The sequence below is a fragment of the Carassius gibelio genome, chromosome A20, assembly GCF_023724105.1.
Source record: "Carassius gibelio isolate Cgi1373 ecotype wild population from Czech Republic chromosome A20, carGib1.2-hapl.c, whole genome shotgun sequence".
Taxonomy (NCBI): Eukaryota; Metazoa; Chordata; class Actinopteri; order Cypriniformes; family Cyprinidae; genus Carassius; species Carassius gibelio.
Window position 1 is genome coordinate 3,780,797 of NC_068390.1, and position 15,510 is coordinate 3,796,306.

Genomic DNA, 15,510 nt, shown 5'->3' on the forward strand with positions numbered 1-15,510 from the left:
CCTGAAACAAGAGAGAGAGAGAGAGAGAGAGAAAGAGTGAGAATGAGAGAGAGGGTGAGAGAGAGAGAGAGAGAGAGAGAGAGAGAGAGAGAGAGAGAGCAGTGAAAATGGTTCAAAAACTCAGTAGTGTCTCAGCTGAGGAAGTGGCTTTGGCAAGAATAAGAAAACTGCTGAAATGAGAATAGGAGAAAATAATAAAGGATGAGAAAAATTAAGTGAGAAAAGAAAGAGACACAGAGATATTCTGGGAGTGGCGTGACATCCTGCACCCCAGCAATTATAAAACACTTTTATAAGGGGTTTGAACAGTTGTGTGAAAACAACCAGCCTATAAATGGTAAAAATCCACTCATTGTTTTATAATCCCAAAAATTCATAAACAGTCTCTCCACACAAGCAGTTCTAGACCATGAAAAAAAACATAGTCGGTGAAAGTCCCGCCCATTTGTGACGCTCTCTGCCCTATTAGCATATACACAGCCCTGAGTGAGGAGCAGCGGTCCATCATTACTGTTCTCCTGCTGTCGCTGCTGGAGATACAATGTCACGCCAAAGACACAATAAAAGTGTTGTGTGTTGGGATGCACCAATGAACAGATTGAGTCTCCATAGACCGCTGAGGACACAGTGGTTACATTTCATTTTCAAAAGAACTGTCCTGGAAAAAAAAAAGGAAAAATCGTATACATTTATGCTAAAATTTTACACCGGACTGCTTCACAAACGAGGGTCAGTTCAGCGCTGGAGTTGTGCAAAGATTGCTTCTGAAAGAGGGATGGATACCAGTGCTCCATGCGCAAACATCCAGTCTTTGTAAGGCTAATGTTGCTAAAGCTATCATTGTCTCTGCCTGTTTTCACTAATGCTGCATTCACATGCTTCCAGAATGATCATAATAGGAATGTGTTAATTAAAAATTGCATTTGCAAGCAATGTGTGAGGTCAGCAATACGGTTATCAACTTTTAAACTGTAACACTGGTATGCCCGCGAGCAAGAGATCTTGAAGCTCCACACTCTTCTGAGAAGGGAGCGGGGTTGCCAGGTTTTCACAACAAAAACCTCCCAATTACTACTTAAAGCTATCCCAAAACTTGCCTGTGTTCCGAGGGAGGTTCTCTGGTAAAAAGATAAAAAAATAAAAATTGCATTCCAGGGGGTAAATTTCACGTTATTGGGGTTGATTCAGTAGCCAATGATCTCGCTACTCAGCATTCAAATATATGACTAGGGCTTACCATAGCAGTGCAGCTTGCTTCAGAAACCCTCACCTTCCCCAGCTCCACCTGTATAGATCTGCCACGAGGTGATTCATGTATACTATGGGGTTATTCCATGTATGTAATATTTCTTACATGCTCACAGCAGCATGTTGTGGATGTATTAGCTGTTGCAAACCTCGGTACTTGCTCTGCCGCAGCAGCAGCATAGCAGATCTATTCCTCTTCAATACCAAATACATTAACATCCTCATGTACATTACCATGCTGATCCCTCAGAGAGTCGTCATGACAGAAATAAAGGTATACCTGTTCTACATGTGTTCCCTAAACTACACCTTAGGAGGCTGCTTTCTTACGTGTGATGTTACCAGGTCACTCTATGCAGCGGCTGCTTCAGTGCGTTATGTGAGAAAGCTGTGCACTTCATAAAAGAAGTGTTGATTTTAAATAAAAACAAGGAACTCTTTCCTTTTAGAATGCAACTAACTTGAAACTTTTACTTTCACTTTGCAACTTGCATCACGTCAGGGAATTAAACCAAGAAAGAAAAATATATGCCCAGAGCACCTTCCTGTGGTCACCACACAAAATAAAAGTGGAAAAAACTACAAGAGACACTGCTTAATAATTTAATAGCTTTTAACAAAAGAAAGAAAAAAAATATTTATAATTTTTTTATTTCGTTTTCAAGTTTAATCTAAAAACAAATCTGAATTCAAATTCTGTATATGTTACAACTTTAAGATAATTTGTTCTGGTTTCAGATTCATTTTAAAACTTATATATATATTTCTAATTTGAGGTCTTGTAATATGGAAAGTTTATTCTCAACATATATTTTCATCACTTTTTACTTCCTCCTTAGAAAACTCAAGATATCATTGAGGCCCTAAAACTTTTCTGGAAGGTAATCTTGAGTGAGACCTATTCATCTGTATATGTGTGTGTCTGTGTGTGTGTGTGTGTTTGCCCTGTCGCTGAAATGACGGCAGATCGGTCTGGATGAGGAAGCCTGCAGCTTTGCTGTCAATCAGAACCTCATTGTAAAAACACACACACACACACCCGCACACACGCACATGCTAAAAAAAGTCTAAGCAAAGCACTTGCTGCATTCTATATAAATACTGCAGATGTGTTTAGATTTTTGAGCAGCGGTGAAGCTCAGAATGTTCGCAGACGGTTTGTGTTTGGACTGCATCATGTCTAAACATCTATTACTCCCGCAATCATACATAATGTTTCTATTGAACACATAAATGACTCTTCAGAGCATTAAATTATGAAACATTGATTACATCTGAAGACCTGCATGTACCACAATCAATATCGCTTAAGGCTGATGACTCACCACACACACACACACACACACACACACATAACACACACACACACACTCTCTCTCTCTCTCTCTCTCACTCACACATTCACAGAGACATACGACACTCTTGGTCCCATCAGGAGAAACATTATGATGAGAGATAGAGAGAGAGAGGAGGAGGCTCTCATTTTGTTGTTTTCTTCAGGGAAGCCAGCAGTGGTCTTGAACACAGACTGACTGCTGATGGTCCTGGTGAAGAACACCAATGAGAGCGTCACAGACTCAGTGTTGCTTTATTTTAAAAGCTACAATTGTGTGTGTGTGTGAGAGAGTGAATGTGTGTGCTATTGTTATCTTTGTGCTACTGCTAGTTAATAGTTCATTGCTACTTAAAATACATTATGTTTGCATTAATTATAAATACTGGATTTTCAGTTGGCTAATTCAAATATTAGAGTTAGAGTTAAACAAAACTTGTTGGTTTTAAATCTGTGGGTATTTTCCCCCATGTTTCCAGGTAGAGCAGCAGCACACATGATCTGAGGAATCCTTCATTTCCGGATCTCAAACTTAAGAGTGAAAAGATTTCAGCACATCACTATGAGCATTCGTGCTAGTGATGTCTGGGTTAACCAACAGCATTAACTACAATATACAGCTGACAAAAAAAAAAAAAAAAATTCATTTACAGTGCCAGAAAACACACAAACACATTCACAGTTTCCTCTTCCAGTTGGCATCATTGCAGCAGATATTGAGCTCGGTGCTCTCATCTCTTCACCTGTCAAGAGCATGCATGCGCGCATACACACACACACACACACACACACACACTTGCATTGGCTGTGCTGATCATTACCACTGCTCTCTCAGTAAACAATAAGAGTAAGGAAGAGGCTTATTGATGGCAATGCGATGCGTGGGGTGCATTTAATATTTTTTATTCCAGGCGTGCTGTCAGAGAGCGAAGTGTGATTTGTCCTTCATCATTTGGAGAGACACGTGCCGAAATGTTTTTCCTCCAGAATAGATGTCCTCCATTTCCGCCCCTCCGCGTGCCAAGACTCCAGCGTAACAACGGCCCATTAGGAGCAATATATCCACGCTCCACAAGCAGCAGATCTGGAGGACAGGTCATCTCTCTCTAGCAATAATTACTCAGTCTTGATAGTAATCTGTCAATTCTCGCTCTCTGAGCTTTCGGAGATCACCCTGAAGCCAGCGACAGCAATATTTGACAATGGATCCCCCATCTCTCTCATCAGGACCGGAGGAAATGATAGGGACCCGTTTGAAGACCAAGAAGACTTTCAACTTCCAAAGAAGAACGTTTCTAAAGATTGCTGTGGAGGATTTCAAAATGAATTTTGCTATTTAACTTGATGTTTTGTGTTAAGAGCTCACGTTATATATTCTGCTAATGGCTTATAATAGAAGACAGTGTGAATCAAGTCTGTTACAATATTCTCACACCGTGGAGGAACTGCTGATAAACCCAGCCACATCTTTATGTGTTTCTGTGTGGGTTAACAACAATGTGTACAAAAAAGATCAGGTTCAGATCCACCCATGTATCAAATTATTGCTCCTCTGTGACGACTGGGTTTTAGGAAAACACAAGGAGAGGTTGGATCCAATTGCAAGTATGGTTTATTGCACAAAAAAGGGAAATACAAAATAAACAGTCTTGGGAGACCAACAAAACAAAACAAGGAACCGGATGAAACGGGAACTCGGAAAAACGAGAAGGTAAGGGGAAGTCTCGGAAGACAAGAAACATCGATACACACAGGGTAAGGACTCCATACAGACAACAGAGAAGGACAGCAATACATAAGGAGACTAATGACAGAGGATTGTCAGCACCTGTGCGATTTAACTGGAGTGCAATTACTGTGAAGACAGGACCAGACTAGAGGAATTAAAGTGCCTATGATGAAGTGCCTAAGGAGAAGTGAGCTCATTAGTGGACACCCAGGGAAACAGAGACCGACAGCGTGACATCCTCCACCTCAAAGATTACTTGAACATTGACATTATAATATTATATTATAAAACATTTACTGGACAAATGTGTGTGAAAAAAGTGTGGAATAGGCAAAAGAGAGAATACAACAAGCTAAGTATACTTTGAACACTGTGTAGTGTATCTTGATGACAAGATTAAATACAAGTATAGGCCAAATACTGTACACTTTTCTGTTTGCATAAGCCAAGTACACTTGAGTATGATTTTGTTGAGAATATCTCTGACAGCTACATAAAGCTAGACTGAAAGTATTTTCTTTTTTAGTATTTTAAAATAAGTGTGATGATGAGATCACTTACAACTACAACTACAGTTCCACCACAGACTGTTGTCGGAATACCGCTGTGTGATGATTCTTCTATTTTATTTTATTTTTACATAAAATTAAATAATACAATAAAATAAAATACATCATATCAAATACATAAATAAAAATAAATAACACCCGTTTGATTCTTTCTTCAGCATAGTTAAAACTCAGAGCAGGAATACTGTGTATCCAATCAGAAACTGCATGAAGGGCTGTGACGTTGAGTTCTGCTGTGAATGAAATATAAACCTCCAAACAAACGGCTGTATGCTGAGCTTAAGGTTGTGGAAATCCCCACAATGATATGAATACACATGTGTCTGTCACTTATATATAGTGAAAATAAATGAATCACTGTTAGTGTAAATTCTAATGAGTTTGACTTGAATCCGTGCTGGGAGGTCTCCTCTACACAGCAGCATCACAAACGCTGTTGTGTATACTGACTATAGAGTGACTATACAGATACTGTACGATATTCTTCTGGATCATTTCCAGAGGACATACACACATTATACACTTCCCTTTAAACTCATAACACACACACACACACACACTAATCTGAGCTTCCAAGCACCTATAAATCACTGCTCTGCCACACACTAGATAAACCTGTTAGTGTGTGTTTGTGTGTGTGTGCTGACCTTGACTAAATGTGAGCAAAACACCTCCAGACACACACACACACACACACGGCTTTCCTCTAAATCACTCCCCTTCCATCCCTTCTGAGGGATCTTCTGCCCGGAGGGATCTTGTTTTGGGAGAAGGTGGGAAATCCTCACTTACACGGAGCTGTGAACCCTGGGAAAGTGTGAGACCTTCTTTAATCAATGACTACATGTAGTGCTGCTAAAAATATTATTTACCGAAGGTTGGGGAAATTGAATTATTAGTGACACAAACAGTGGAATTACAGGCAATAGATTTAACATAAATCAATTCATTTACAGTTAAAAGTATTTTAACCATGAAAAGCATGATTTTGAATCATGAATGTAAGAAGAGATGTAATGTATTGTTTCAAACAAACCAGAAAGCAGGTAAATTACACAGGTCTTCATTAAGACCATCAGTCAACATCGTTCAGCGAACCAAACTCCACAGCTCCTAGTTTCACTATTAAATACATATACTTGTTTTATTCTGCTAGCTGAGCTGCTGGTTTGGACGGGTGACTGACAAAACATTCTTAACAATAAAATTCTGCTTAACTGATATTTTCTACCAATTTTTAACGTAAGATTTTTTTTCCCCCAAAAAACGTACAGACCTCATACAGTGTGCATATCAATTTTTGTACATGCAGGTCGCACATGCGCATAGTTAATATTCAGATCACCAATTTTTGTCAAGCAAGTAGTTAATTAATGAGCTAGATGCTTTGGCTGGCACACATTTGCGTTTGCGTCTTCAAAGATGATTACTGAAGAACACATCATAAGCCAGAGAAACCACAAAGGAACATGAATGCTATTAGGCTAAGAAGAAAACAAATAAATAAAAAATAAACAGAAAAACAACTTCTCCTCTCAAGTTTAACGGTATTCAATCATTCATGAGAACTGAAGGATAACCTAAGGAACACTTAATTCATTCTCTTTGACAACATCAATGACGCTCGCGCTCATGAACCCAGATCCTCAAACGATTCAGTTCGGCGCTCTGGCGTGATTTCTGACAATCTGACATCAAATAATGAAAAGGAACTAAGGGCAGGTGTCCAGCTCATTAAGCGAGTCCGATCTGATCTGGGAAGTATGGCGTGAAGACTCCCTCGGGAGATATCCATGGAAAAAAACTAAACCAAAGTGAATCAGGACTTAAGCTAAAATAAACTGGACTCTAGCAGCAGATTTGACTCATCAGTGGCTAATTAAAGAAGACAAGAAACACACACCAGGCTTTAGAGATGGACTGAGAGAGAGAGAGAGAGAGAGAGAGAGAGAGAGAGAGAGAGAGAGAGAGAGAGGGAGAGCATTATAAAGGGACGTAACATGCCTGGACTCATTAGAAGGGACTCGTCTCGGGGGGTTTGGAGGGGCAGCAGGTGGAAACTCTATACGGTGAGAAATCGAAACGAGACATGAAGAAACAAGCCCCTCTGATCCATTAGCTCGTCTCGGAAATATCATGCAATATTAATCCCAACAGTGTCTCCCCACACTGCCTGAATCCTCCGAGCGGGACGTGTAGTGTGTGCAGGCGGCCAGCAGAGGCGTCTAACTCCACGAACCCTGCAGGGGTGTTGACATTTAGGGCTGATAAAGCCCTATAGAGACTAGAGCTGAGTTACTGCACCCTAAACATATGAACATCCAGCACGGAAAACCTGTATCGGCACCTGGTTTAAAATTCAGTCTCTCACACAGAAAGACAGACAGCAGAGCGAGACCGAGCGGAGATCAGTCAGGACTCCCAATTAGTCTGAACACAGATGAAGGCTTTCAGTATTCACACACACACACACACACACACACACACTGAAGCAGAACAACCAGTCGGATCATACACACACAGCAAACACTGACACATACACACCCACATCCAGCACCGATTAAAACAAAACAGATGATCATAGTAGTCACATTCAGTAGATGAGAACGACAAAAGAAAAGCTCATCCCCATAAATCAACTGGTCACCAACACCACGGACAAGCAAAACATCCACTGAGATTTTCTTCCTCTTTCTTTTGTTCAGAGGACTCGATGGCAGGAATGTGTCACCACACAAAGCTCAAGAGAAAAAAACCTACTGACTTCACAGCTCTGCTGAACAAAGCCCTGCCTTTATTATCTTTGCGTCCCTATCTTGTTTATAGAGTGTGTTAGTGACCATACACTTTTTCAGTGGCGTTGAAAGTATATTTTCCATTCGTGTTTCTCGAATGGATTTTTAAAAAGTCTCATTGAAAGTACAATGCTCATGGTGACGTTTCTGCAACACTGATATTACAGTGCGCACATTACTGCGTGTTTCACTGCAGCTTCAAAGTCAAATGTCCAGTGAATTGTGAGAACACGTTCAATACGTGACCGTGCACGTTTTTATTATGTTGCTTCATGCATGTACTGCGGCGGTATCGTATTGGAAAGTATCATTCTCGCTACCCCAAACCTAAAACCAACCAAATAGATTTAATGAATCCAAAAGTTATATAAAAAGGCATTCGCTGATGCAACCGTGCTATTTTAACTTATATGTGGGTTTGATGCCATATTGCATGAGCTACCAAGCAAACCTGCTGCGTTAGAAAACCCACACATATGAATCTGTATGTGACACTGATGTTCAAAAGTATCTGTTTTCAAATCTCGTAGCATGTTTAAAGTCATAACATAATACTGTGAAAAAAATAAGCTTTCTTGAAGGAAACAATGGCCCTGTAAATCATGCTTTGTGTGAAAAGGAAGAAAGTTTGTTGGAGTTTTACTGCCACTAATGTTCTTTTTTTTTTTTTTTTTTTTTTTTTTTACAAAAATGTAGATAAAGGCACATATTTTCAATGAGCCTGGGTATCATTATAAGCCATGAACCAAACATGACCTAGTACCTAGTATGTGTATATACACATACACACAATGATTTAAGTATTTTGAGAGTGTAACATCACGATATTTGTGGTGCTTCATGGTAGTTGTCATTCCTTGCCAAACTCTTTTGGTGCGATTAGCTTGCTACGACTTACACGTTACTTACACGTTATTCTATAGAAAACAAACTCTGTGTGGTCTCTTGATTGACTGAACAATTTGCATACCTGATATTCATTGGGCCAAAAAGTGCTGACAGCGAGCTCCGCCTTCATCCAGCCTTTGCCTGTGCAGGAAGTGACGTTCCAGATGGGATTTGCCAGCGGTCCTTTATTAACCTTCACCAGAACATTGAGCGTCCCGGGACTGGAGCCGTCAGGGCAGTACAGGAGATAGTTGAAGTCGATGCAGTGAGTGTCGTTTTCTTTCATCACGGGCAGCTGCAGACGAGCCTTTTCTCCGTAATCGTGCTGTGAGGTGTCCACCATCATGTACGAGCCTGGAGGGCAACAAAAACAGAGAGAGGAAACACACGTGAGATGAGAACAACTCAATGATTATGAGGTCTTTTCCAAACCCTAACAAGCTACCTGGCCATCTACTCCCTACATAGACAGCATCCTTAACAAAATGGAGCCTCATTAGTGAGTGATTTGGAGCTCTACATCGTGTACTATGGACTTTAGGTTAGCATGTTACTAAGCTAATAACAATTTGATTAAAATATATTCTTTTTTTGTCACTTTTGTAATGCATTCCTGGATCAACAATTCAATTAAAGAAATACTCTACCGCAAATTGAAATTTGTCATGAATCACTTACTCCCATGTCATTCCAAACCTGAAAAAGCTTTGTTTGTCTTTGGAACAGAATTTGTGTTCTGAATTTCCGTTAAATTGTGTTTTAAGGGTTTGGAATAACATGGGGATAACAAGGACCACATTTTTATGTTGGGGTGCAGAATCCCTTTAATCTTAAAACCAAGAGTTTTTTTTTTTTTTACTTCATGCATTAGATTTTTCTCTGAACTCAACAGGTCTGTTGACATTACGGCTAAAATATTCCCAAACGAACTGAATCAAGGGCTTGTGCAACAAATCTGGACTAGTTCCCCACTGATTCCCCTCTAATCTTGAACCAGATTTTGAACCAGTAAACCGAGTGAAAAAGCTCCACCAAGCAATGTGCAAAATGTTGAGTGAAAACCATTTGCTAAAAACCAAGTGAAGTAAACAGATCGTTTGAGAAATCACGTGGGATTCTAGCAGGAACACCAAAATATATACTCAGGCATGAGGACACAATATTTCTGAAGTTCAGAATCAAAGACTCACTCGTACACTTGGCAGTTGGCTGTGTGCTGATTACTGAATGATTTTCTAATCACTCCACCAGAGAAATAGTTCCACGCTATCGGCCGAGACGCACAGGCCCATATAGGATCTGGTTCCAGTTCTTTAAGCATGTGATTGCACTGAGAGGAAAGCGTTTCAAATCTCAAACGCCCAGAGGATGGACATCAGGAGGAGAGAGGACAGACTTCACCACCATTTGTTCAAATGAGCGTACATCTGTTCATCTGTCTCCCCACGGCCAGGAAGAGAGATGACCAGCTTCATCTTCCATCAGAGATAAAGTCTACATGAAATCCATCCTCTTTACTGGCTAAACAAACGCCCCTGGCCATGTCGTGTGCAGTTCATCAGTTGCGTGTTATTCCAGATTCAGACTCTTTTTTTTTCCTCTGGTGTAACCATTGGTCATGTTGGTGGGGAAAAATAATCTTACATAAAACATGACAGCCTGACTCTGCTGCACTCAAGGCCACTGTAAAATACTGATAATCACAAACCTGTGAGAACCTTTATGAAAGAAAATGCTTCAATATTCATACTTACATAAACGATTGCATCCAATGGGACAATTTACTGTAAGTAGAAATGGATTTAAGAACCATTCATTCTGCTCAAGTTTAATGAAAGACGTTTTACAATATGTCAGTAAGATATATTTTAAGTAACTGTGAATTTTGAAAAATACAAATTTTTGATGGTTTCCATAAAAAAATATTTTTAACATTGATGATCATAATCAGAAAAATATTTGTTGAGCAGCAAATCATCATATTAGAATGATTTCTGAAGATCATGTGACAAAAAAAGAAAGAAATATACACATGCAAGGTATAGTTACAAAATGACTTCCCTTTAATCTCTGGCTATTCCAACAGTAAAAGGGATAATTCACCCCAAAATGAAAATGTACTTTTCCAAGTAAGTGACTATTTTACGTTACATTTAGTCATTTTGTAGACACTTTTATCCAAAGCGACTTATAATTGGGGGATACATAAAGTGATTCTAAAGAGGCAAACAGACACATTAAGTGCTTGTAATAACTTAGTAATTTAGACATGTTCAAATAAGAACAAGCTAGAAAAAGAAGGAATAAATAAAGAGAAAGGTTTTTTTATTTGTTTTTGTTTTTTACGATGAAGCCAAGGAGCTTTCGAAAGAGATGAGTTTTCAGCTGTCGCTTGAAAATTTTCATGGATTCAGCATTCCGGATCGGGGTGGGAAGATCATTCCACCAGCCAGGAACGGTAAAGGAGAATGTTCTGGAAAGTGATTTTGTGCCTCTCTGTGATGGTACCACGAGGCGTCGCTCACTAGCGGATCTCAGACTTCTAGAGGGGATCTAGATTCATAATAGTGAGTGGAAGTAAATGGGTGATGAATCTGTGGCTGTTCTATATGCAATAATCAATGTCTTGAACTTAAGGTGAGCCGCAACTGGTAGCCAGTGCAAGGAGATAAAGAGAGGTGTAACATGTTGTAAATAATGTTCAGTTTCTTACACAAACCGATCATTTCATTTCATAAGACCTCAGTATATAGTCAGGAGCCATGGGGATTAATTTTGTATTTGTTATGATTTTATGATTCTCAAAGTGTCAGTAGCTACTGAACTGAATTTGTAAGTATTTTTCTAAAATGGATTTGGGTGACTTTTGCTATATAGTGTGTTTACTTTTTTATAAAGGGAATATACCAAGTATATTGTCAACAGTGTGCTGTAAGAAATTATAAACTATTTCTGCTATTCGTGGTAGTATGCAGTACACTAGTAGTCCATTTCAATCACCCTACCGGGCTTTATTTTGTAATAATGCACATTATTCTGCTTATTACTTGGATATGCTCCAAGTGGATATGAATATTTAAGATTTTTAAAAAAAGAGAGAGAGATTAAACTAGCAAAGTTACAGAGAAATCACCTGACTGAGACAACCAATTAACCAGCAAATATTAGAGCACAGAATGACACCATTGACCAACCGCAATCAAGTATTACGCATGTAATAAAGCTAAATACAGCCTGTGTAAACAGGGAGTTAAACTATGAACTCAGGCAAGTGAACTGTGAATGCTGCCGGAGTAATTGAAACACTCCCGGGGAAAGCGTGCCGCTCACAGCGAGACGTTAATGGCTGCAGGTGAGAACAGCGGCGTGGATGTCAGAAGGTATGTGTGTCCCACCGTTTCCTCTATAAACGCCCGTTGGGTAAACACTCGTTACTCACAAACTCTCCAGGCAAACCGAAAGGTCAAAAGTTGGTCGCGTGAACCAAACCGCGGATCCAGATGGCACTAGCATTCAGCCAAGAGTTACTGGCAGATAATGAAATGGGTTCATGAGCAATTTTTGATTTATGTAAGTGCTTCCTTATGAACGTGCTGGAGAAGGTTTGTGTGAAGTGCTCATTAATCGCTTCAGTGTGAAACGAAGAAGAAAACGATGAGAGCAACAGAGGATAGACGACAGAAGGCTCGACATATTAGACGAGTGAGTTTGGCCGGCTCTCAAAGCCACAAGAACACATGAGCACAAGTTTTAGAGGTGTGGTTTATGTTAGTATGCTGTCCAACACTGGACAAAGAACTAAACCACCACACCACTAATGACACACAAATAAATTACACACTACAGCTTTTTAATACTGTTTTTCACAATGCATTATATGATTGCATTCATCACAATAGACACCAGTGGAGCTCTCTTCCAAATTGTTCAAAAAAAGCACTTGGAATGTTTTGTGAGTGAGAAATGTGTTCGACTTCACTGAATGTTTGTTCATTACACCACTGAAATGACATGAATGTTCAGACTTGTCTTCAGTGAACGGCTGTGACGCATGGATTGGCCATTGTTGCCAAGTAATGGCGGATATCTGTCAGTGTTTTGCCAGAGAACCGTTCACCAGTGGTAAAACTGTTCTTTTTGTTAGGGTTGTAAGGTTCATTGCTGCAAGTTATCTGAGAAACAGTTTTTACAGGCAGTCGTACTGCAGGAGTAGTATTGTCATTCCAGAGAGCGTTTGATTGGACAGAAATCTGCGTGCAAGATGATGTCATCACAGAAATCCACTTACAGTACAATCTTCTAAAAGTACACTAGCACACAGATGACTGCAACGCTAATAAACATGGACTAAAAGCCACAAAACTGCAATTGCATGGGGTCTTTGAAGAACGGCTCAGATTGTGAGCTTGAAAAGACAGCAATTTCCAGAGCTGCCTCACACACAGTGGGAAATGTGGCAGTTTTTAAAAAAGATAGACGCTGCAAAAAAAACAAACATTTATAATACAAAGCACAGTTCAATAAAGCACAGCAAAATAACAACAAAACAGAGCCGTTCCAGTTTGATCTGCTGCTCATTCCACAGGTGAAGATGTCCCGTTCTTTAAACCGTCACTGTTTTACAGCACAAAACATTATCACAAGCCTTCTGGGGAAAATCATCAAAAAGAGCTACACTGAATGAATACAACTAATGTAAATCAGTTAGAGATAGCAATTGCAGGTCACCACCTTTCACAGCGCATAATTCAGCTCTTTTAAATCAAGAGGTTGAGACTATTTAGAGAAGAAAGAGAGAAAGAGATTGAGAAACGAGAAAGTGAGTAACGGAGAAGGAAACCACCAGTCATGACATCAGTTATTGATGATTTGATGTAAAACAGACCTCCGTTTCTCGTTCCAGAGAGTGTAGGAGTTCAGTGTGAGCACAAAGACAAATCTTCAGTCAATGTGAAATGTGCAGCACATTAGTGTTCTTGTTACACACTTGTGCAGAATGCAGCCTCAATCGTGCCAAAACCACACAGACACACCCAGAGCAATCAGAAAACACCTCGCCGAGCCAAATCTACACTTGTGGAGCAGTCGACTTTGTGAAATCCACTTACAATGTTCTTGCACAATATTCAGCGTATATGAACAAAAAAACTTGTTTTTCTGCTACAAAACCTTTAAGATTTCTAAATATGTAAATGAGCTGTGCTGTAATTGGCTAAGCCTGTATAGATGCAGTTCAAACAAGCCGAGACAAACCCTAAACAACAACATATTAAATACACATCAGTGGTGAGACTGATCATTAACGAACCCTCATATATTATTGAAAATGCGATTCATTTAACTGTGATTTTACGTCCTATAATCTGCAGGGGTCTTAAATGGAAGACTCTGTCACTGAATGACTAAAGGCACAGCTTAAATGAGCAGTTTTGTGAAAATATAAGCTGATCTGTAATCTCTGAACATTCAGAGAGGAAGCTGACCTGTCAAACACATCCCATCCGAGCGCTCTTTGATTGCTCATGAAATGTGAATAACTGAAACGGGTTGCTGGGTTTTTGGCAGTGATGTAAAGTGTGGACATTCACATTCAGATCCCCTCCGCTCATCTGCTGCTCAGAGAAAACACTGACTTCACCGGAGGAAAAACTGCACAGTAAAACCCCACAAATGAAATGCATTCATAAAGAGCCATTTTGGGCCATTCAACACAGCCTTAACGACCATTTTACCATAAAACCAGGGTTACCGCTATTACAATAAAATGTGCAAACAAAACTACCAATTCTGGAAGCTTCTTATACTGACAGAAGGAGATCTGCACTGATTTATTATGACCGCAGTGAATTTACTATCGTTTTTGGCAGAAACAGCTACAAATGTGAAGAATTCCATTGGATAAAACCGACAGAACTGAAATGCATAGTAGTCATTATCTAAATAAGGCTAGATGAGAGGCGTCAGCAGCTATCCAAACACTATCTCCGTGCTAACACTCTCAACAAGATGGCTGTCACACGTCCCACAACACTAACGCGACTCTTCCGCGCTAACAGCCGAATCTCAACCTGCCCCCGCCGCCTCTGCAGCACACATCAGTCCAAACTGCTGGGCTTCTGGAAGAGCGCTCTCATTTAACTTCTCCTTCGTGGAAGTGACCCACATTACCGGGAACAGTCCCTTTTGTCAGGCAGACACTGGCCAAGAGATGTAGAGCGGAAAGCTCTGTCACTGTCCTTCCCAGCAATCCTCACACGCTCACAGCAACTCAAGACCTACAAAAGCACATTTCTTACAGATATATCTTACAGATATATATCATATCTATAAATTGTATCTGATATAATTCAAAAGTGACTACCTCCTTACGTAGGACTGTCTATAAATATCTAACTTTATACCAAGTACCCACATGCAATGGTCATACCACAAAAACACATATACTTACACTATATTTTTTGAATGCATAAATCTTGTTTTGTTGGTATAAATCAATTGCTTTAGTTATATTCAGTGATACTGAATAATATTTTGACTTGAATAAAACCAACTAATGTACATGTTACCGTCTTCAGTAAAGTGAGACAAGATTCAGCAGCTTAACATGAACATAAAGGGGACATCAACTGGCTTTTTTTTAACTGGCTGTTATCTGAGGTCTGCTTATGATGTTAAAATGGTTTTAAATTCAAAATGTCAAAATCAATAAGTAATAGGCTATTTTCTACCCTGGTTTTGAGGCCGGATTGAGAAATGCTGGTTTCTATGCGTGTTTATGGTAATCCGTGGTGAAATGAAGCGAACAAACGCTTAATGTTTTACTCACATTAGTTGAAACTTCATAAAAAATAAAGTTCAACCACGCATTCCCAACATTTGCATACAAAGGAAGGTTATGAAGCGACTGTGTTCTTCCACAACCAGACACTGTACGATATTTTGAGATCT

General features: G+C 39.7%; 1 protein-coding gene across 12 annotated transcripts in view; it reads right to left on the bottom strand.

Annotated features, from left to right (window-relative positions):
* Nucleotides 1-15,510, bottom strand: part of LOC127938205 (receptor-type tyrosine-protein phosphatase kappa) — a 149,240-nt gene that overhangs the window by 87,411 nt on the left and 46,319 nt on the right. For all 12 annotated transcript variants that reach the window (XM_052534656.1, XM_052534646.1, XM_052534645.1 and 9 more), the window contains one exon: nt 8,645-8,916. In XM_052534656.1, the coding sequence (XP_052390616.1) occupies nt 8,645-8,916 (272 nt within the window). The remainder of the gene's footprint in view (nt 1-8,644; nt 8,917-15,510) is intronic.